This window comes from Hyperoodon ampullatus (genome assembly GCF_949752795.1).
Source record: "Hyperoodon ampullatus genome assembly, chromosome: 2".
Taxonomy (NCBI): Eukaryota; Metazoa; Chordata; class Mammalia; order Artiodactyla; family Ziphiidae; genus Hyperoodon; species Hyperoodon ampullatus.
This window is the reverse complement of record NC_136915.1, coordinates 184498095-184520212: the sequence shown is the minus strand read 5'-3', so window position 1 is coordinate 184520212 and position 22118 is coordinate 184498095. Positions and strand designations below refer to the sequence as shown.

At 37.2% G+C, this 22118-nt stretch overlaps 1 protein-coding gene across 2 annotated transcripts in view; it reads right to left on the bottom strand.

The window, feature by feature from the left end:
* USH2A (usherin) overlaps positions 1-22118 on the bottom strand; it is a gene marked incomplete at both ends in the record, with an annotated part of 756807 nt that overhangs the window by 102478 nt on the left and 632211 nt on the right. For both annotated transcript variants that reach the window (XM_079697601.1, XM_079697602.1), the window contains one exon: positions 9786-10140. In XM_079697601.1, the coding sequence (XP_079553727.1) occupies positions 9786-10140 (355 nt within the window). The remainder of the gene's footprint in view (positions 1-9785; positions 10141-22118) is intronic.

Sequence of the window (22118 nt, the reverse complement as noted above, 5' to 3'; positions counted from 1 at the left end):
AGTATTTATAAGTACAGTCAATGCCCACGCATGACCAAAGAATTGCTTATGATATTGTAATTTGTCTCTTTCCTCATGTGCTCCAAGACCACCATGGGTCCCAGAGGGAAGAGACTATTTCTTCTTTCTTTGTCTCTGTTGTAGCTTCTGGGCATGATAGAGTATCAAAGCAGATTTAAGGTGAACAACTGATGACTGGAAGAGTCCCGCAGTATTTCCTGGTCTTGATCAACCACATTAGATTTTGTGTGGCTTGGTCCTCAATTGCAAATGACTCACAATTTTCGTACATGCATTAGTTTTCAGAGAAGTTCAGGTTTTCAACTTTCATTTTGTTTAACTGATGTTCAGTATGGATGAACAGAAAATACCCTGACCATGGTATATTTTTAGTGGACTTGCATCACATCAAGCAAGAAAGCTGTTTCAACAAATGAGTTATAGGACTAAAATCTGAGATTTGGGATCCACAATATAGGGCATCCAGAATTTTCGATTTTGAGGATGTCATTATCAGGATATTTAATATATACAAATTTAAACCCTCTGTGACAAAGAGAAAATACTATTTTAGGGCCTCCCAGTTCATAGATATGATCCCTAAGGCCAGCCATTGGAACTTAGTAATATCCAGCTACAGCACTAACAAGGTGTTTCACCTTAAACATTCTAACGAGATAAAAAGATTCATTTGCAAACCCATCACATATGTATTCACAGGTGGTGGGCGTGGGTCATTGCATTTGGATTAAAAAGCAAATGTCTCTCTCTACATGAGAGGTCACTGGCTGGTATAAGACAAAATCTTTTCACTGTTTGGCATAATTAAAATATTCCAACAGTGGTTTCAGTAATTTAAAAATCACAGTATTGTTGTAATATTTTTCTAGGCTTCAGGAGCTCACCATTGTTTGGCCCAATCAAATCTGGGAACACTGGAGAAGTTATCACCCATCAAGGTAATTACTTTCAAGTTGAAATAATTACTCTATCAATGTTAATGGTCTTTCAACTTCAATAAAGCACTCACCTGCCGATAATCACGGCTAACCTCTTGCTCTAATGCAATTCCCTCTCTATTTAGTAGGTTATATTACAGCCGTTACAGTGGTCACTTGTCCTGAACAGCTGCTGAATTTCACTTTGATCGGCTGTGAACCATAAAAGAATTGGTCGTCTGTGTATGATTTCCCCCTCACCCAGAAGCCCTTGCAGAGCTCAGGATGTGATCTCTTGGCGGCAACCGGGGACTCGGGGGCAGCCATCTTGCCTCAGGTAGTGGCTACTTTCCACTGGTGACAAAAACCCAGTAGTTCAATTAACTTCTGTCCTTCACTGCCATTTACAGCTTGCTGTCTCTGCTAAATGGCACATATTCTGAATTTATGGCCTGGGCCTGTTAGAGTGTGGAGTAGTTCCTTTTACTTTCATATATTTTTAAACAAGGCTCTGTGGGATTCTTGGGTATCTAATAAGGGTTTCCTTATAATTCAGTTAAAGGCCAGAAAATAACAACATGCCTGCGTCAAAGGGCAAACAGTCTCCCCACCCACTTCTCCCGTAAACAGATAGACTGCTCTTTGGTAAAGGTGAAGTGGGTAGATGCCAATTTAGCAGCATCTGTGTGATTTGGGAAGTGTGTGTGTGTGTGTTGCCAAAAGACTGCGTGTTTTGCTTACATGATCTCAGATCTAAGTGAGCAGGGTCCTGTGAGTGTCATGGTGGGTAAACCGAGCTGCATGTAGAGTGGAAATGGCCTGAGGAGGACTCTTAGGGTGGTCCGCATGAGATGTTTATGTTCGTGAGGGGAGACGGGTCAGAACTAAACCTCAGGGAGACAGAAAGCGCATTCTGACTCGGGGTGATTTAGATAGGAAATAGAGCCTAATCCAATATCTGAGAAACTACCTGGAAATGAACAGTATGGTATTGAAAATGTCTAAATTTGCAAGCTCAGAATTTTGTTGCAAGGCCTGCTTAAAATAAACACAATCTACATTTTTCCAATCATGACCAAATTCATACAGTTGATTTATCCAAACCCCAATTTTTTTCTACATTTGTTCATTTCTTTCAGCCTCTGTTATTCCAAATAAATAGTAGGATATCTGAAGTTTTACAGCCTATTTATATTGCTATTTACAGCCTTAAAGTACATTAATTTATTTAGCCCTTACAATAGCCTTGTGAGATAAGTAACATTTTAGTTCAAACTTGGCAATTAAGTAGGAAGGTGGATCCATTTGAAGTGTAAGAATGTGATCATTTGAGGAAAAGGGAACAACATGGGGCCTTCAAGCAAAAGGATTCAACATGTACTTTAGAATTAGATTCAATGGGACTTAGTGAAGGATTTGATATAGAAGTAAGGTAAGGGAGGACTCAAGGATGATCTGGCTTGAGCAGCTAGAAAGATGATGGAGCCATTTAGCTATGTAACAGGATGTACTGGAGAATGATGAGTAGAGCTTAGAAAAATAGGTGGTAAGTAACTCCACTGGCACTGTTAGACATACGTCTGCAGGACCTACACAAAGAATCAGCCTTACACCTTCAAGCCCATCTTCCCCTGAAGATCTGTAAAAGACAACTAATGTAAGAGAAGATCCTTCTTATATAAGAAGGTTCATGAAAAGCAAGTTCAAGAGGGGAATTCAGTAGAGACATTTCTCCAGGTTGTCTCCTTACCACTTGAGGGAGGATGGGGATACTCCATACTCCTCTCTCAAAGCATGTAAGGATATCCTAGAGAACAGCATGAAGAAATTGAGGGTGTCTGCAAGAAAGGTGAGATGGACATTCCACTCTTTTCAAGAGGCTTGCTATGGAGGTGATGAGACTTATAGGGTAATTCTGATGCAGCCACTAGGGTGAAGAAGGGTCTTTTGAGATTCTTATGTGATCTCAGGATTTGGGGATCATGGCCTAATGCAGAAGCTGATACCTGAGGCTCATTCAACAAATTCTAAAGTTCTGAGGCTGGCTGCGTCTTACCCAGTGGTAAGGCAAGCAGAGAAGATAGTGCTGGACTAGTTGTGCTTTCCTCTTTTGATAGAACAAGTTTTCTGCAAGCCTAGTGGATGCCAAGAAAGCAAGGAGTTTTGTCAACATGATAGGACCTGATATTGGCTGACGGCTCGGGAACGGGAACACGGAAGTAGAAGGTTGTGGGTGGATCTTTCGGGCAGTAATGGACAGGGGTGCAAGAAATTTGCCAAAGAGTGTGTCGCCTGCATCAGAAACTGTGAAGCATGGAATATCCCATGGGAGACCTCTATGTAACCCACACAAAAAAATCCCATGAGACACCTACAAATAAGAAGGCAACAGTAGATGCATTAGAACAATATTAAGGAGTTAGACTCTGCTACTTTTTGTTTAATTTTATCTTTTCTTCCATGACCCTGGGGAAATCAACAAGAGAAGAGGAGGGAACTGAAGAAAAGGAAGAAAAATGGACATGCCCTCTCTTCCCCACTGTAGATCCCTTAACACAAGTCAGGCTTTAGACTGGATTTAGACTGGATTTTTTTTAACACCTGAAATGAGTCCCATTTACCAAAACTGGGCTGGTCCTTGTCACTGAAAGTGACTGGAAAACCATGGGACCTGCTCTAGAGATTACTGATGAGCAAGGAAGTGAGTCCTGATGAAGCTTGCTGGAATAAAGTGGTTGGAGAAAAATAAAGCCCTTTCAAGGAAGTAGTTATACAAAGTTCAAGAAGACTTACATGGTATTTCATCCCCAATAATACTGGGCAAAAAGCAGATCCCCAATATATATTTGTGCTTGGTAGAGCATTATTAGAAAAAAAGGATAAAGATAAGGTAAGGCTAATAAATGAAAAGTTGAGGTCAAATAAAATACAACATTACAATAAAAAATGGGATGTTCCAACAAGTATTCATTGTTTTGTGTGACATGTACTCACCCATATTTTGTATTTTTTATATAAAAGAATGAATGATGCAGGTACTCATATTCTAAACTGAAAATCCCAGCTTATAGAATTGATACAGAAAGTAGAGTTATTGTTTTTATTACTATTTTTTCTTGATTTTAGAACAACAGTTACCAAAGGAGTTGTTTTAGATAGCTAGATTTCCTAAAGCATTTCTTTTGACTTATCAGTGGATCTGGGGAAAAATGCCAAGAACCATCAAATTGTAAGAGCTACAACTAATTCAAGATCATATGTAAAGAGCAATAATATTTTACATCATACTAAGCCAAAATGAAAATGGGATTAAAAATAAATTCATCAATGTACTCACAGACTCTCCATGATATGGCAATTATAAAATATCTCATTTTATCCTTTTACATATCTACCTAATGGTAAAGAGATCTGCAACAACCACATGGGGACATTTTGAATACCTCCTCCTTGACACTGGGCAAGGGAGTTTGGCAACTAGAATCTAGAAACTAGAGTTTGTATTCTGGATTTTATTTCCAGATTAGAAGCCAACTTTTAGTGACCCATATAACTTGCTTACCCCTCAGCACCGTATGTTTGATTCTACATACAGAGTGAGGGACCATCTATCTTTCTGGGGACTGGGCAAGTGTCTGATCTGGGCTTGATGTTTTATAACCCTGTGGGGTAAGCAGGGATATACTGAGAGCACAGACTAACAGGTAAACCACTTTTTCCTTTCCATCCCAAGATATTTTTGCCAGTGTGATGGCAGGTGCCAGGGAGAAAAAGCAAACAAATCCTAATGGTGGCAACAGTACGGCCAACCTTGCCAGGAGTGTTCCCTGTAAATACCACCATGGAACTCTCACGTGCCAAGCAAGGATAAATGCAGTTTCTCTCCTGACACCACAGAATTCATCGCAGAACTAATTGGGAAGGGAGTTTAAGGACTTCTACCTAAAGCTGGTTTTCAGTAGTGGAGGGGATTGGTCTGAAGAGACCCTAAGGAACTAGATATCTCTCTTCCCCTTAGAAGGATCTCCGTAGGTCCAAAAAGGAGATGAAACTTTTCATGAGGTTGGGAGAGAAGCTGGTGATACATTAAAAGCCACACTCTTTCCATTTCTTCTCTCCTGCTGCCTCTGTTGCTAATGCCGCAGCTCCTGCCAACACATATGCTCTCCACCCCCATGGAGGGCCCCCACTGCCAGTTCTCCATCCACTGCCACCATCAGGAGGACTCATGCATTCATTGCACCTGTTTTATGTGGCTCTCCCAGCCACATCCACCTGTCTGTAAACAGCTCCGGGGGGACTTTGGGACAAGCTAGGGATGGCAGTACACTACAGGCAATTTATTGGTTGCTTCTCATGCAGGGACGGGATCCCAAGATAAACAAGAGACTAAAGGAGGGGCATTAGTGACACCTCTTGCAAGTCTGTGGACTGAAATGTAATCCTGGATTGTGGGAATGGATTCTGTATCTTGCTAACTGAAAAATGTAATTCCTTTGCTCTAGTGAATTTCAGCCAAAGTGGTCAACGAGATAAAAAGTTGGAAACGTTTCCTAGGGCAGGCACAGAAATGGAAAGAGACAGTGAAGATGTTTAGTTGGTATAGGAATTTTGGAGAAATAGTAAGTATAGCCAGGAAGGTACTCAGAGAGATTTAAAAGGGAATCATCAACACATGAGCAGTAGAAACTTGGAAGCAAAGAAACGTAAAAACCTGAAATGCCTAGTAGTAAAAATCTGTGCCTCAGACTTGACTACTCATCTTCCCCCAGAGTCTCTGCCCCATAGCACAGCTTCATGGGAGACTTTGATAACACAGAAAAGAGCAGTATTCAGTACTGACATGTTGAATAGAGTACTCAATGACTATTTGCCAAATTGGATCGAATTGTTGATAACCTGTTCTTGACCCTGAGGGCCCAGTATGCTAGTATAGAGAAATCATGCTGTTCTGAACAGGAAGAGATGGACCTAAATCACAGGAGGAGGGATTTGGCTGGGATAAAAGGAATATTCTTCTCTGATGGTGAGGAATTGGAATTAAGAAACTCCCAAACCTCCTTCTTTAGGTATCTTTAAAAAACGGTTGAATACATTCACTTGGGAATGTAGGAATGGATGAAACTCAAAGACAATAGTTTATTTTCCTGATTATTTCTTTCAAAGATGTCAGTCTATAAAGAGTCATAGTGGCCTCCTGCTCTGGAAACTTGGCCTAGTGACCAGAATGACATAACACTGGCCCAATTGCTCTGTGGAATATATCCTTGATTGCTAACAAGTTCAAATGGGACTTTTCCTGATCAACCTAATGAAATCTTCTCTTGGGACCCTCAGGGCCAAAGATCCGGATTTTGGGGAGCTACTTTGAACACACACACACATTCAAAAACGGAATGCAGAAATATTGTTTCTTGATTATTATGGCTCTTCTCTTTAGCCGTGCAAGGAATAATCTTTAGAAAAATGGAAGAATACAGCAATACTTGGCTGGCAAATGGAAACTATGTTGGGGAGGGCTATATATAAAGGGCCACGTAAAGCTTAAAGCTTCAGGACATAGGCCTTCCTCTTTTTCAGGAACTATTTTTAGTGTGATAAAAATAGAACCAAGCAGATTAAATAAAGAACAGAGTTCACTGGATACTTTGAGTCTTGGGTTGTAAAATGAAACTGGTTATGAAGGGATGACTTAGAGGGTATATCACAAGGGAGTTCTCATAGAACTTTTTGGCAGATTAAACGTTTAGGCTGAAACCTCTGAAAGCCATATTTTGAAAGATCAGAGGTTTAAGCATTGAAGTATTGATGCCTTCAATAAAAATATATTTAAATTAAGTTGCCTCATTCAGAAAGATCTTGTCAAGGATTTTTCAATATTTTTCTTTCAGGGTGGAAGTTAAGAACATGAATTCCAAGGATACAGTGAGAAGTAATAAATTTCCCCATGGATCACATATCAACTAAAAAAGAACTTCTACACTTAAGAACACTGCTTCTAATGCTTATAATGAGGGCACTAGAAGATGTAATATGAAAGACCCTGATATATAAATATAATTAAATGTCAAATAAAAAATACAGTACCAATTCTGAATTCTAGTTAAAATGAAGATCTCTTTCTGATACAAATTGCAGCAATCTTTTTGGATCCACCTCCTAGAGTAATGAAAATAAAAACAAAAATAAACAAGTGGGACCTAATTAAACTTAAAAGCTTTTGCACAGCAAAGGAAACCATAAATAAAATGAAAAGACTACCCACAGAGTGGGGGAAAATATTTGCAAATGAAGTGACCGACAAGGGATTAATCTCCAAAATATACACACAGCTCACACAGCTCTATATAAAAAAAAAACACAACAACAACAACCCAATCAAAAAATGGGCAAAAGATCTAAATAGACATTTAGAAGACATAAAGATGGCCAAAAAGCATATGAAAAGATGCTCAACATCACTAATTATTAGAGAAATGAAAATCAAAACTACAATGAGGTATCACATCACACTGGTCAGAATGACCATCATTAAAAATTCTACAACCAATAAATGCTGGAGAGGATGTGGAGAAAAGGGAACCCTCCTATACTGTTGGCAGGAATGTAAATTGGTACAGCTACTATGGAGAACAGTATGGAGCTTACTTAAAAAACTAAAACTAGAACTACCATATGATCCAGCAGTCCCACTCCTGGGCATTTATCCAGAAAAACCATAATTCGAAAAGATACATGCACCTCAGTGTTCACTGCAGCCCTATTTACAATAGCCAAGACATGGAACGTAAATGTCCAGCGACAGATGAATTGATAAAGAAGACATGGTACCTACATATAATGGAATATTACTCAGCCTTAAAAAATGAAGTAATGCCATTTGCAGCAACATGAACGGACCTAGAGATTATCATACTAAGTGAAGTAAGTCAGACAGAGAAAGACAATATCATATGATATAAGTTATATGTGGAATCTAAAAAAATGATACAAATGAACTTACTTACAAAACAGAAACAGACTCACAGACTTCAAAAACAAACTTATGGTTACCAAAGGGGAAAGGTGGGGGGCAGGGATAAATTAGAGGAGTTTGGGATTAACATATACACACTATTATATATAAAATAGATAATCAACAAGGACCTACTGTGTAGCACAGGGAACTCTACTCAATATTCTGTAATGACCTATATGGGAAAAGAATCTGAAAAAGAGTGGATATACGTATATGTACAACTGAATCACTTTGCCGTACATGTGAAACTAACACAACATTGTAAATCAACTATACTCCCAATATAAAATAAAAATTAAATTTAAAAAAATGAAGATTAATTTACACACTGCTTATTTCTTAATTCTATGAGAAATTTGAACATAGGACAGTGAGAAAATATTGTACTTCATTTACGAAGATTCTTCTGGAGTTTCATGAAAATACGTTTGCCTCATCTTATTTAAACATTTTGATAGATGTTATACTCTATAAGATAACCTTCATGTAAAGCGGGCTGCCAAAACTGGAAGCATAGAAAATGGTCTGGTCTTTGACAATGGTGCTTTATGATATCTATTCTTTCTTACTTATGAGGGGTTTCACACTTAGGAAGGTCTTGGCACATTTTGAAAACCCTATGTACTTGACTCCCAAGACCACAATGTTTCATCTCTGTGAAGGAAATCTGAGGGTTTCCTGCTGATCTCCCAGAGCATTTCTTTCTTTTCTTCTCTTTTCTTTTTCTGTTAATATTTGCTATCTGCCAGTCATTTTTCTCAATGCTGGGGAGAGTCAGGGAAGCCAAGTAATATCTCTCAGACATAATTTGGTTAATTTTGTGTTTCACAGATCTTCACTAAGATTTTTAAAAAAGTAAAATAATGGAATAAACGGTCATTGGAAAAAGTCAAAACTAAAGAATCATATGAAGTTAAAAGTAAAAGTGCCTCCTCTCCCTACAGGTTGCTTTATGGATAAGTTGCAGAGTATTCCCTTGTCCCAATATATCTCCTCTCTATATTTACAATATTCCAGAATGTTTTACACAAATTGAATCACATTTACACACTTTCCAGAGCATTTCTTGCCTAACACTTTTGGTGTATGATATTCTCACTTGTATTGTGGTTTGCAGCTGGTAGGTGGTAGGTGGTAGGGTTTGGGACCTGAATCCCAGTGTGGTGGATATTATGGGCTGTAACCCACTACTACTCTTAAATTTTTATGTTCAGTTCTCATCTCTGCAGTATTATAACAGAGAAAGCTCCCCAAGACAAGGATCATCCTATTTTTGTATCTCCCATAGAATGTCAGGCTATGCCAGGGGTAAAGAAAGCTCTCAGGATATACAAGGTAAACTGAATTAAGTTGTTATGGGCCAGAGGAGGCCAACCCTGAAAAATCACCACTAAGTTATAGTGCATGTGATGTATATGTATAACTATATGTATCTAGACAGGTCTACCTAGAAATTTAATTTTCCTTTTCCTCAAAGAGCCAATAATATCACATCTACATATGTGACATGTCTAATTTTATCTGAGCCTCATCCCCATGAGGTATAGAGCGACACATTTAATATTCCCATTTAATGGATTTGGAAATCATGCAAAAGGAGATTCACTTATTTGCTGGAGGTAACACAAATTAACCGTGGTATGAAAACTGGTCTCCAATATCTCTTATACTTAGTTCATGGTTACATTGCATTTTTTGTACTTAACCATTTTCATATATATGTTTAAGCCCCAAGTGAAGAAAAATGACAAGGCAGATAAGAAAATTAATGTCAACATATTAACCAGGTAATCTAAGTATCTGTTATACTTTTTTTCTGAAGTTCTTACCATGACGGTGAGAGCGTGCACAACAGAGAAGTTCAACGTTGGGTCATCGGTTCTCTCTTGGTAGACCACACGGTACTGGGAGATAATGCCATTGGGAGACTCTGGCTTCGTCCAATTCAGTAGAACTGAATAAGCACCAGTGACTTGAGCCCAGGGCGCTGGCAAATCTTGAGGTGGGGCTTCTAGAGTCCGTGCTGATGACCACAGACTCTCCACAGTGCCCCTGGAGTTACGGGCTCTGACCTGATATTCATAGAGCATGAAAGGCCTCAAAGTATCTGCATTGTCAATAAATTCAAGGGCTCCTTCTGACCAGACAAACAAAAGGGATTCCTCTTCAAGGCCAGCAGGACGTCTGGAAGGAAACCAGCAAAACAATCAGTGACACGGCACACTTCAAAAGAAGGTTTGTAGACAGAGTAAGAAATTGCTTTTTAGAAGAAATTTTTACAAACTCAATTTTTCAACAGTCCCATTAATGAAATGAACATGTTAAGTCTAATAACAGGAATTTGCTTTAGAGCTCTTTAAAGGGTAAAATTCAAATTTATTTCCTATGGCTTCTCCAAAACCTAGTAAAATGCAGAGTATGCTCAAAAAATTCTTTCAACTACCTGAGAAGGTAACTGTTTAGTCCCATCTTTAGATATTACTGATGTTTAAACTAGGGCCCATGAAGTAAGTCACACAGAGAAAGACAAGTAACTGAATCACTTTGCTGTATACTTGACACTAACACAATATTGTAAATCAACTATACTTCACTCCTCCCCTTCCCCACCCCAAACCTCCTCCCCAAGTCCCATGCAAACTCTTTTGGCACTTAATATATAGAGCATTAAACATCTAAGTAAGAGAAATGGAATTGTCAGTTGCTGGAATGACCCCAGATAACTAATAGTTCATTTGGAACAGATATTTGCTCATCTGGGTGTAAAATCATGATGTAGACCTGACCAGAAAGGGAAGTTCCTGAGGAATCCTGGTTGGTCTCTTTCTGTGTTCCCAACATCTGAGCCCAGTTGGTTTAATAGTTTTTCTTTTAATTGAAGTATAGTTGATTTACAATGTTGTATTAGTTTCTGGTGTACAGCAAAGTGATTCAGTTACACATATAGATACATTCTTTTGTATATTCATTTCCAATATGGTTTATCTGAGGGTATTGAATATAGTTCCCTGTGTCATACAGTAGGACCTTGTTGCTTATCTATTCTATATATAATAGTTTGCATCTACTAACCCCAAAATTCCAGTCAAAATTTTTTTTGAGTGAGTGGCCAAAAGGCATATAATTCCATGGCTTTTCTGCATCTTTGCCTCATCTCTATCAACTCTTCTTTTCTACAAGGGTAAGCATTCTAGGTTGGGGAAGAATGTACCCAAGGGATGACCCTTTCCTCTTTCAGCTTCGTCTCTAGCTGAGAAGAGACTGATGAATAAATCAGTATTTTCCAGGCTGTTAGGAGTATTTAATTAACACACTCTTCAGATGCTGGCATATTCACATGCTGCCATATCAGATTAACCATCAAAACGGAAAGGGTTATTAAGATAAAGTAAATGACAGTACTTTTCATGAAAAGGCAGTCTATTTAAAATCTTTGGCTTTGGGAATTTGATGATCCTCAAGTTGATAAGTCAATATGACCTATGTATGAGCAATGACAGTCTACCTGCTGGAGGCTACAGAGTCTTCACAGATACTCCAAGTCACCTGCAATTATGGTTAGTCAACCCACCACATTATTCCTTGCTACCATGCCTGGGCCAGACTCTGCACTCAGTGTAGGTTTGCAGGGTTTGGCCTTTGTACTTGCTGCAGATACCAGGTACCAGATGTGTCACTGGGAGGGATCCACTCTAATGAGGACCACAGGGCTCACAGCCAAGGATTCCTCTCAGTCAGTTTTTTAAAAGGTGTTTGCTGGGAACATAATATAGCAGGCAAACGTATGAACTTCTACGGGTAAATAAAACTTTCTATTTTGTCTGGCTTCAAACTTTCTATGACAAGTCAATGAACTTTATTAAGCTCTCATGAATTCCCACATTGAGATGTAGCCATGGTTGTCATAAAACTGACATTCTATTAAAAAAAGAAAAAGAAAAACAAACAAGAAGAACAAAACATAAAAATACACACACACACACACACACACACACAACTGACAATTCTTTAAAAAATTGCCTGAGAGTGTGAATTTTAAAAATCTATACTATGTAAGAGATTAAGTATTATGTTAGCCCCAAGTTTATCCACCAAAACAGTTAAAGGATGCAGCTGGGTTAAGTATTTCTTATCACGACTGAATATTTAATTAATATTACAGTGAGGTAAACAGTCCATTTGTGGTATTAACAAAAAAAAACCAGAATATTTTAATGTCTAAATGAACTTTGAACAGAAGATGTTGAGTAGATGACAATTACTCCTAATTTATTTAAGATGTAGGCTTCAACTGTTTGTTTAACTGGAAGTGCTTCCTCCTGAACAGTCTGTGTTTAGGGAAATCACATTTTCAGTTCTCTCTGAAGAGTCAAATGATTAGTTCTTCTATACTTAAGCTCATTTGGGAGATACTTCAATAATGCACTTTTCCAACTAGAGTTAATTTAATGTTGCTTAACACTTAAGAAGAAAACAAAAATAATTATTAAACTAGGAACTATATATTTTAAAGGGCATTCATACTTCTGCTGTTTTCATGTGGTATAACCTTTTAAAGAACTCCCTACTCTCTTGGAATGCCAGAAGTTCTCAGTGCTTATCTTCAAAAGTAATTAAAATAAAATCCTATAATTCAGTGTATTTCCCATAACAACTTAACATTATGAAACTGCCAACCTTACCTTATGAAGAATATTAAGAATACTCTTAATTTAAATAAATAGCCAGAAACACCTGTAGTCAGAGGAGATGGATTGTAAGCCTTGGCCTTTGACACATCGTTAAATGACCTTGGGCAAACTCAACTGTGTTCTCTAGTGTTCATTTCACTTTGTAAACTGGAGTCAATGATCTTATAGTGTATAATGTCTAGAATTTTGGTAAGAATTAAATCAAGTAATGCACATGAAAATCACTGGGTCAAATGTAATACACAATACAAAGGAAGTTACCATAGAAATGATGTCCAAAGCTGTAAGAGGGTGTAGAGAAAAGGGAATCCTCCTACACTGTTGGTGGGAATGTAAATTGGTACAGCCACTATGGAGGACAGTGTGGAGGTTCCTTAAAAAAACTAAAAATAGAGCTACCATAGGATCCAGCAATCCCACTCCTGGGCATATATCTGGAAAAGATGAAAACTCTAATTCGAAAAGATACATGCACCCCAATGTTCACTTCAGCCCTATTTACAATAGCCAAGACAGGGAAGCAACCTAAATGTCCATTGACAGATAAATGGTTAAAGAAGACGTGATACATATATGCAATGGAATATTACTCAGCCATAAAGAAGAATGAAATGATGCTATTTGCAGCAACCTGGATGGACCTAGAGCTTATCATACCAAGTGAAGTAAGTCAGAAAGAGAGACAAATACTCTGTAACATCACTTATATGTGGAATCTAAAATATGACACAAATGAACTTATTTACAAACAGAAACAGACTCACCGACACAGAAAACAAACTAATGGTTACCAAAGAGGAAAGGTTGGGGGAGGGATAAATTAGGAGTTTGGGATAAACAGATACACACTAATATGTATGTGTGTGTGTGTGTATATATATATATATATATATATATATATATATAACTGAATTCTTTTGCTGTACACTGGAAACTAACACAAAATCATTAATCAACTATACTTCAATTAAAAAAAAGAAATGATGTTCAAAGCCTGTATTTAGGAAAACAAATCCAGCAGTTGTGTAAAGGCTGCATTGAACAGGGAGTGACAGCAGTCCCACAATGAAAAGGTCATCTCAACAGTCCACATGAGAATAAATGTGGATCCTGAACTAGGTCAATGGTAGAGGAAATGGAAACATAGGTGATTTAAGAAATGTTTTGGGAAGGTTGAATCATCCAGCTTTCCTGAGTCGGTGGCTGTTCTGGTGTTGGGGAAAGAGATTCAAATACCCTTCAAAAATTGTAGGACTTAATTGGATTTAAAACTCTTCAGGGATTTGCCATAGAATTGGCCTGTGCTGACCATTGCAGATTCACCTTCTGAGATTTCTATTCCCATTTTACATTCTGGTCAAAATCCAATAGAAAGTCTTTCCCTTGCTTCTCTCTCAAATAGGGTTACAATATGCTTCTATGTGCTTAGTCTTTTCTTTATGGACTCACTTCTCATAGTGTATTGTTAACAGACATTTCTTTTTTATATCTCTCCTACTATACTACAAGTTCCCTGAAGGCAAAGACTCCATCTTATTTTTGAAGCAATGACTTGATGACTGATTGGTTGAAAAGAATAATCCAAGATTTTGGTTCCAACAAGAACCAGAAAAAGTTTCCCATTATTAAGTTATTGTCTCTCAGCTCTAAACCTACCCTTCTATATTTGGCTTTATGACAGTGGGGCTGGGACTCTGCCCTCTACATTCCTGCTTTACCAGCTGATTCTACATTGGGCTCTGCCAATAGGGGGCGCCAGAGGGTGATTAAAGAACTGAAAGGAAAAGGGAAGGGGCTCCTTCCTATTTGCTTCCTGTTTGCTTGCTGATTACATGAGCTTCTCTGCAGCAAGGATTCTTCACCTTGTAAGCAGTAGATCCTTCTCCCTTAGGAGCAGATGATTCAAGTATGATATTTTTCCAACACTCGGAAAGCCAGCTTCATCTCATGCTTCCTCCTACAGACACCTGCACCAGCTGACAGGTGCCCCCTCCTTGGATGTCTGGGTCCCAGCATCACAGGTGCTCCCCTCTAAGTTTCTAAGTTTAATAATTCAAGCCATTTCTCTTTGTTGCCTCAGTCCTAAGGGTATTGGCTCTTTCCTGCAGTTGCCACCTCTATGATATCTTCGAGTTCTCTTTCATCTTTTCAGTTACCTAGTTAACAAATTTACAGTCAGGTAGTAATTATTTATATTTAATTCTTTCTATTAAAATAACTGGTGTGGGGCTTCCCCAGTGGCGCAGTGGTTGAGAGTCCACCTGCCGATGCAGGGGACATGGGTTCGTGCCCCGGTCCGGGAAGATCCCACATGCCGTGGAGCAGCTAGGCCTGTGAGCCATGGCCGCTGAGCCTGTGCTCCGCAACGGGAGAGGCCACAACACTGAGAGGCCCGCGTACGGCAAAAAATAAATAAATAAATAAAATAAAATAACTGGTGTGGTTTCTCTTTCCTGAGCAGACCTTGATTGCTACAGAAAATGAGGATGATGTTCACAGAAAGACGGAAATAGGAAAATCGTAAAGAGGGTAATGATAGATTTGCATCTGGACTCACTGAATTTGTCATTTTGCCTTTCTCACACCATATTACATATTGATTGTAAAAAGTAATTAGAAAATAAAGATGAGCAAAAACACAAGAATCATCCATAACCTATCTCTGAGATAAGCACTGTTAACTTTCTTTTGGTGTTTAACATTCCAGACATTTTTCGTGCACATATAAATGTAAAAAAGATTCCATGTACTTAAAGAAAAACAGAATCATACTAGGTGGACTGTCGTGCAATCTGCTTCTTTTATTATCATGAACCTCCTTCCTTGTCCTTAAATATACACATATAACTGCCAGATTTGTCTTCCCCAAGCATGGCTGTGGGTGGTCCATCTTGGATAACTTTCTGTTTTTTATTGTGCTTTATGTTTAACACAGTACTTTCACATACATGATTTCACTTAATTCCTATGAAATTCTAGAGGTTAATTATTTTCTACGTTTATCAGCCTAACTTACATAAAAGTGAAAGCTTAGGGAACATAGTGACTTGCCCAAGGTCACATAACTTGTAAGTGGCAGACCCAGGACCTGGAAGCCATATCTTCTGACTACAAATGCCATGCTTTGTCCATTCTGTCACATTGCTTCTCTATTTTACTCCAAATCTTCAATGGCTCTCATTGTTTCCAAATCAAAACCCTAAACTCCTCAGCCTAGTATTTAAAGTCTTCCAAAATCTACTGTCAAGCCGACCTTCTAAATTCCCCCTACAAATAACAAAGTCTCCAGCCAAGCCTGACCATGGAACCCTATGCCTTCAGTGTTGGGTATTTTGCTTATTCCAGTAATTTTATTCACCTGTGATGTCTCTTCCATCAGTCTTTGCTTGCTAATATTTTATCTACCACAAAGGAAACAGAATACAAAGTCCTGAAATGGATGAGATGACACATGGGAATTTTGTATAGGTGGCATTTCAAATCAGTAAATTGTAAAATAATGTTGACAAACTAGATAGTTTAAAAAAAATAACGAATGCCTAATTGATACAAAAAGAGACATGAAGTGAGAGTGTTTGGGAAGTACATTCACCAATCAAGAGAGCTTTTGGTCGCAACCTGTAGAGTCCTTGTCACATCAGCCAGAGAAGCTTAAGCCTGCACAGTTGGAAAAGCAAGGTTTCCTGGGAGGTTTCCTAGCTCTGTCTAACCACTCTTACAGATAGATGGGGTCTTCAAATTATTTTTGTACAACATTTTTACTCCTGCTTTTTAAAAACCTTGCAACTTAGCCATTATTTTAAAAAATTACTTTGTAAAGGTTTTAAATATTTATCCATTGATTGAACAAATTGATTCAGTGTTCACTATTCTTTCCTCCATCTCAGAGCTTCCTTCTAAGGTTACTCTTTCATCCTGAAATACACTTGTTAGAAGTTCACTGAATGATATTCTATTCGAGGTAAATGTATGATTCTATTGAAGGTAAATTTTCTCCATGTTATTTTATATAAGTATAATTAAAGACTGAATTCCAATTATCAAAAGTTAATTTTTCTGAGAAAAAACCCCACAAATGTCTAGATTTCCCGTCTCATTCCTTAAAACAAAATCAGTCTATTAATGTAAGATCAGAAACCATAAAACTCCTGGAAGAAATGTTAGGCAGTGAGCTCCTGGACATTGCTCTTGGCAATAGCTTTTTGGATCTAACTCCAAAAGCAATGGCAACAAAAACAAAAATAAATAAATGGGACTAAATTAAACTAAAAAGGAAGGAAACCATCAATAAAATAAAAAGTCAACCTACTGAATGGGAGAAGATATTTTCAAGTCATATATCTGATAAGGAGTAAATATCCAAAATATTTAAAGAACTCATACAGCTCAACAACAGAAAAACAAACAATCCAATTAAAAAATGGCAGAGGGTCTGAATACACATTTTTTTACAAAGAAGACATACAGATGGCCAACAGGCACAAGAAAAGATGCTCGGCATTACTAATCACCAGTGAAATGCAAGTCAAAACCACAATGATATATCATCTCACACCTGTCAGAATGGCTATTATCAAAAGGACAAGAAATAACAAATGTTGGTGAGGATGTGGAGAAAAGGGAAACCTTGTGCACTGGTGATAGAAACATATATTGGTACAGACACAATGGAAAACAGTATGGAGGGTCCTCAAAAGATTAAAAATAGAACTTCAGCAATTCCACTTCTGGGTATTTATACAAAAAAAACCACAATAATTTGAAAAGATATATGTATCCCTATGTTCATTGCAGCATTTTTTACAATAGCCAAGATATGGAAGTAACCTAAGTGTCCATCTATGGACGAATGGATAAAGAAGATGTGGTATGTATATAAGGAGTACTACTCAGCCATAAAAAAGAATAAAAATTTGCCATTTATGACAACATGAATGGACCTTGAGGGTATTATGCTAAGTGAAATAAATCAGAGAAAGACAAATACCATAGGATTTCACTCACATGTGAAATCTAAAAAACAAAACAAATGAACAAAAGAAAACAAAACCAGACTCACAGGTACAGGGAATAGACTGGTGGCTAAAAGAGGGGAGGGCTCTGAGGGATGGGCAGAATGGGAAAAGGGGTGCAAATTTCTAGATATAAAAGAAATAAGTGTGTAATGTACAGCATGGTGACTAGGGCCAGTAATATTATGTTGCAAATGTGAAAGTTGCTAAGAAAGTAAAAAAATAGGTGTCATCATAAAGAAAAAATTTTGTAACTGTATATGGTGACAGATGGTAACTAGACTTATTGTGGTGATCATTTTGAAGTGTATACAAATATTGAATCATTATGCTGTACACTTGAAACTAATAATAATGTGTTAATTATACTTCAAGAAAACAAAAACCAAAATCCAATCTATATTTAGATATAAGGAGTAGAGCCAGAAAAGTGCTGAAAGAAATAATTGATGTGTTATTTTTAATATGATCACTAAAAGAATTTCCATAATATATAAAAAGCATAGATAAATTAACAAGAAACAATCTAAAAGAAAATAGTCTAAAGATATATACTGTACTATACACACACAAATAGCAAATATATATTAGAAATAAATAAATGAACAGCCTGACTTATAATGACCAAAATTTTAATTAAAACAATAATATACCATTTAAAATATTGAACTAGCAAAGATTTGAAAGATTTTTGAGTCCCAGTATTGATTAGAGTTTTCAGAATTAGAAATTCTTATATACTATTTTAAGAAGACAATTTAGCAATCTCCAAAAATTTAAAACGCACAGAATTGGATCCTGCACTTCTAGTACTAAGAATAATCTTCCATATGTTTATTGTAAAGATTTTTTTCAAGAATTGCTTTTGTAATGAAAACTTGGAAATCACTGATTTTGCCACCAATAGGAGACTGGTTAAATAATACACGATACACATCCATATAATAAAATATTGTAGAGTCATTAAAAGAAATGAGGGGTGTGTGTGTGTGTGTGTGTGTGTCCAAATGGCCAAAGAAAATTTGAACAATATAGCTCCTTATGTAAGGGAAACTATAAATAGAAAACATCAATGTTACATATATTAAAATGAATAGTTATGTCTATCGATGGGAATTATACACATGGGTAAGTCATAAAAAAGGGATACATAACCTTTGTAATATTCTGTACTGTTAAAAACTTTAAAAAAAATTATTTCTAATTTAGGCAGTCATTAAATTTTTATATTGTAAGGCCAAGTCTCAATGACATCAACTTCATCCATGGAAGTCTTCCATAAATATTCCAGACAGAAAGAATCCCTGTCTCCTGTAAATATTTTGGTAAATATTTATATTTCTCACATTATATTGCTCATTGTTTTGTTTGCTTAGTTTGACTTACATCTCCTACTATAGTAAAAGTCCTTGGTAATAGGGCTCAGATCTTACAGTAGATATGAACACTATCTGTCAGCTATTATCCAACTACCTATCTGTATCTATCTATCTATCTATCTATCTATCTATCTATCCATCCATCTTCACATCCATACTGTCTTTCCACATAGTACAAATTGATTGCATAAAAATTCCTTCACCTTTGAATCAATGCCCTTTTTTCTTAGTTTACTCAATCAGCTTAATTATTCATTCTAAAAAAATATTATTTATGGTACCCTGCTTGGAATGTTCTTCCATATAATCCATCCATTCAAACTATCTCAGATTTTATCCTTCAAAACCTGACTCAGTTTTTCTGAATGCTTAGTTATTTGAATACTTGGAAGGTTCATCACTTATTTTTACTTTTACAGCATTTAGAAGGTGTTTTAATATATTTTTGTCTTTTACTGAACATTGATCCAATCTTTTTCTTTATTTAGAGGCTGCTTTTGAAAATAAAACCCCAGGCATTTTTGTCTTTCTTAAAATGGAAGCTCCTAGTGGGAGATCATTTTATTACGTATTTTGTAAAGTCTTAAGAAAAAGTGTTTGGTGGATTTTGTAGATGGAGGTTGGATTTTGTGGGTGGATTTTGCCATTTACAAGATTACAGATATAAAATAAAGGGGAAATACGGAAGAATCTTTATTATACAAGCCAAACTTGTTATGAGAAGAAAGCAAATGCCCAAGATGGCCTTATGTACACCCTATCAGTAAACAGGTTGCAAAACACTAACATAAAGGTTGTCCCTATTGTAGGAAATCTCTTTTGTAACTCACATTGGTCAACAAAGTAGCCTAAATAAAATATTATGTTAACAGGTGAACTAACCAGAAGCAAAAATAAAATATCATGTTAACAGGTGAACTAACCAGAAGCAATCACATGAATAGTCTTGTCCTTACTAGCTTATTTTTTGTTTTGTTTTCTAAAGTCATAAACATCTTACCTGTTTATTAGGGCAGATCCTTTTTAACAGGATGATATCTAGAGGCAACATTTAAACAATAGTTGGGAATTACTGAGGGGAAATGATTTGGGGGCTTGGAGAGAGCAGAGACGAACATCTTCAAGATGAGATAGGCAAGTTGGCTTCCCGCAATTTAAAGAAAATATCTGCATAGGTCAAACCCCGTCTTTGATTTGAGCTAAATGGATTTCCTTTAGTGGTGATAGAAGAAAGAGGAGGCAAATGATGAAACAGAAATTACATGCCCTAACCTCCCCAGAAATACCGTAGTGTTGTGTCTATAACTATACGCGGGGCTCTATGGAGTCCCAGAATGAAAAAGAACTCTGTGTCTACATTCTATTTCTGTCCTTACAAATTCCCGATTTTTTTTTTTTTGCAGCTATCTAAGAAAAATTTGATATTGTTGTTGTCTAAGCACATTTAAACTTCAGCTGAAATAACTGCCAAGTGATTCATGCCTATGTAGGTGAATATAACGATTGTATCTGGAGCCCCAGCGCACCATTTTCATTTCACTTTAAATAAAAAACAAAATGTATCTATGTCAGTCAGTGCCCTTCTGCTGTACTCAGAGGTATCAAACAGGCTACAATTATGATTGTGAAATGATTGTGTCACATTGGAGGAAGGTTTATTGCTTTCGAGTCTGCTAGGCAGTAACACATTCTGTTTCATATTACTCTTTATATCATTGTTTGGCTGTGACTAGAATAATCAAATGCCATCAAATGCTGTCAAATTCAATTTACAGTATTTTTCATTGAAGCGGGCTTTCTGCATTATATTTCTTGTTTTCCCTCTCTATAGCTGCCATGGAATAGTCACTGTAATCATGAGCATTATTTACAAAACCAACAGAGTGAAGCCTCTTCCTGGTCTATAACAGATACTTTATTTCCCTTTATTCAGAATAGGAATTTGATGTGCTTTTCTCATACAATTAGCATTGAGTAGATGAAAGAAAACTATTCCAAAGATGGGCATTGTAAAGGCTGCACTAATGTGTTTAATGTAAAATGTAAATTCATATTAGCCATTTTTACATGTTCATGTGTATTTGAATCAGAAATGTTATTCTTCAAATTAATGTTTGCTGAGAAGAAAACATTTGGCTTGCTCATTTATGGCAATGTGATTTACAAAACCAGAAATGCAGTAATACTTTCTCCCTTCATAATTTTCCTTACATTCCCATAGCTGAAGATTGGTCTGAATGAAAGGGTTTCAATATCTTAAGTTATAAGAGGAGCCTAAACTAAGTTTCACAATGTGTCCAGGGCGTAGGACTAAACAAGGGAAGGCATGAGGCTGCAGGAGAGACTAACAAAGGATGCTGAAGTGAGATGAGGATCTGAGAAAAAAATGTGTTGGGCTTTGTATGCCTGATTTAAATAGATGGCTTTTGGAATGGGGTTTTCAGCTGCAAATTTTTTTCTGCCGGTGTCTGTCTTAGAAAGTGTCTTTTCCATCTCAGTGCTATGATCTGAATGATTGTGTTTCCCCCAAATTCATATGTTGCAATCCTAACCTCCAAGGGGATGGTATTAGGAGGTGGGGCCTTTGGGAGGTGATTAGGTCATGAGGGTGGGGACCTCATGAATGGGATCAGTGCCCTTATAAAAGAGACCCCACATGGCCCCTGCTGCTTCTGCCATGTGAGGACACAGTGAGAAGATGGCCATCTGTGAGCCAGGAAGTGGGCCCTCACCATACAGTCAATCTGTCAGCACCTTGATCTTGGACTTCCCAGAATCCAGAACTGTGAGAAATTAATGTTTGTTGTTTATAAACCACACAATTTATGGTATTTTTGTTATAGCAGCCTGAATAGCAAACTCTCAGTTGAGAGGTTCTCTGGCCCCTTCCCTCTGTTTTTGTTTTACTTTCTCCTTTCCTGCTCTCTCTCTTCCTCCCTCTCCCTCCATCTCTCCCTGTCTGTCTCTTTCTCTCTTTCCTCTTTCTCCTCATTATATATTTGAAGAAAGCATTAATTTAAAACTATGTCCATGCTGATCAAATGAAAACTGGATCAAGTAGCACAATACCCTTCAAACCA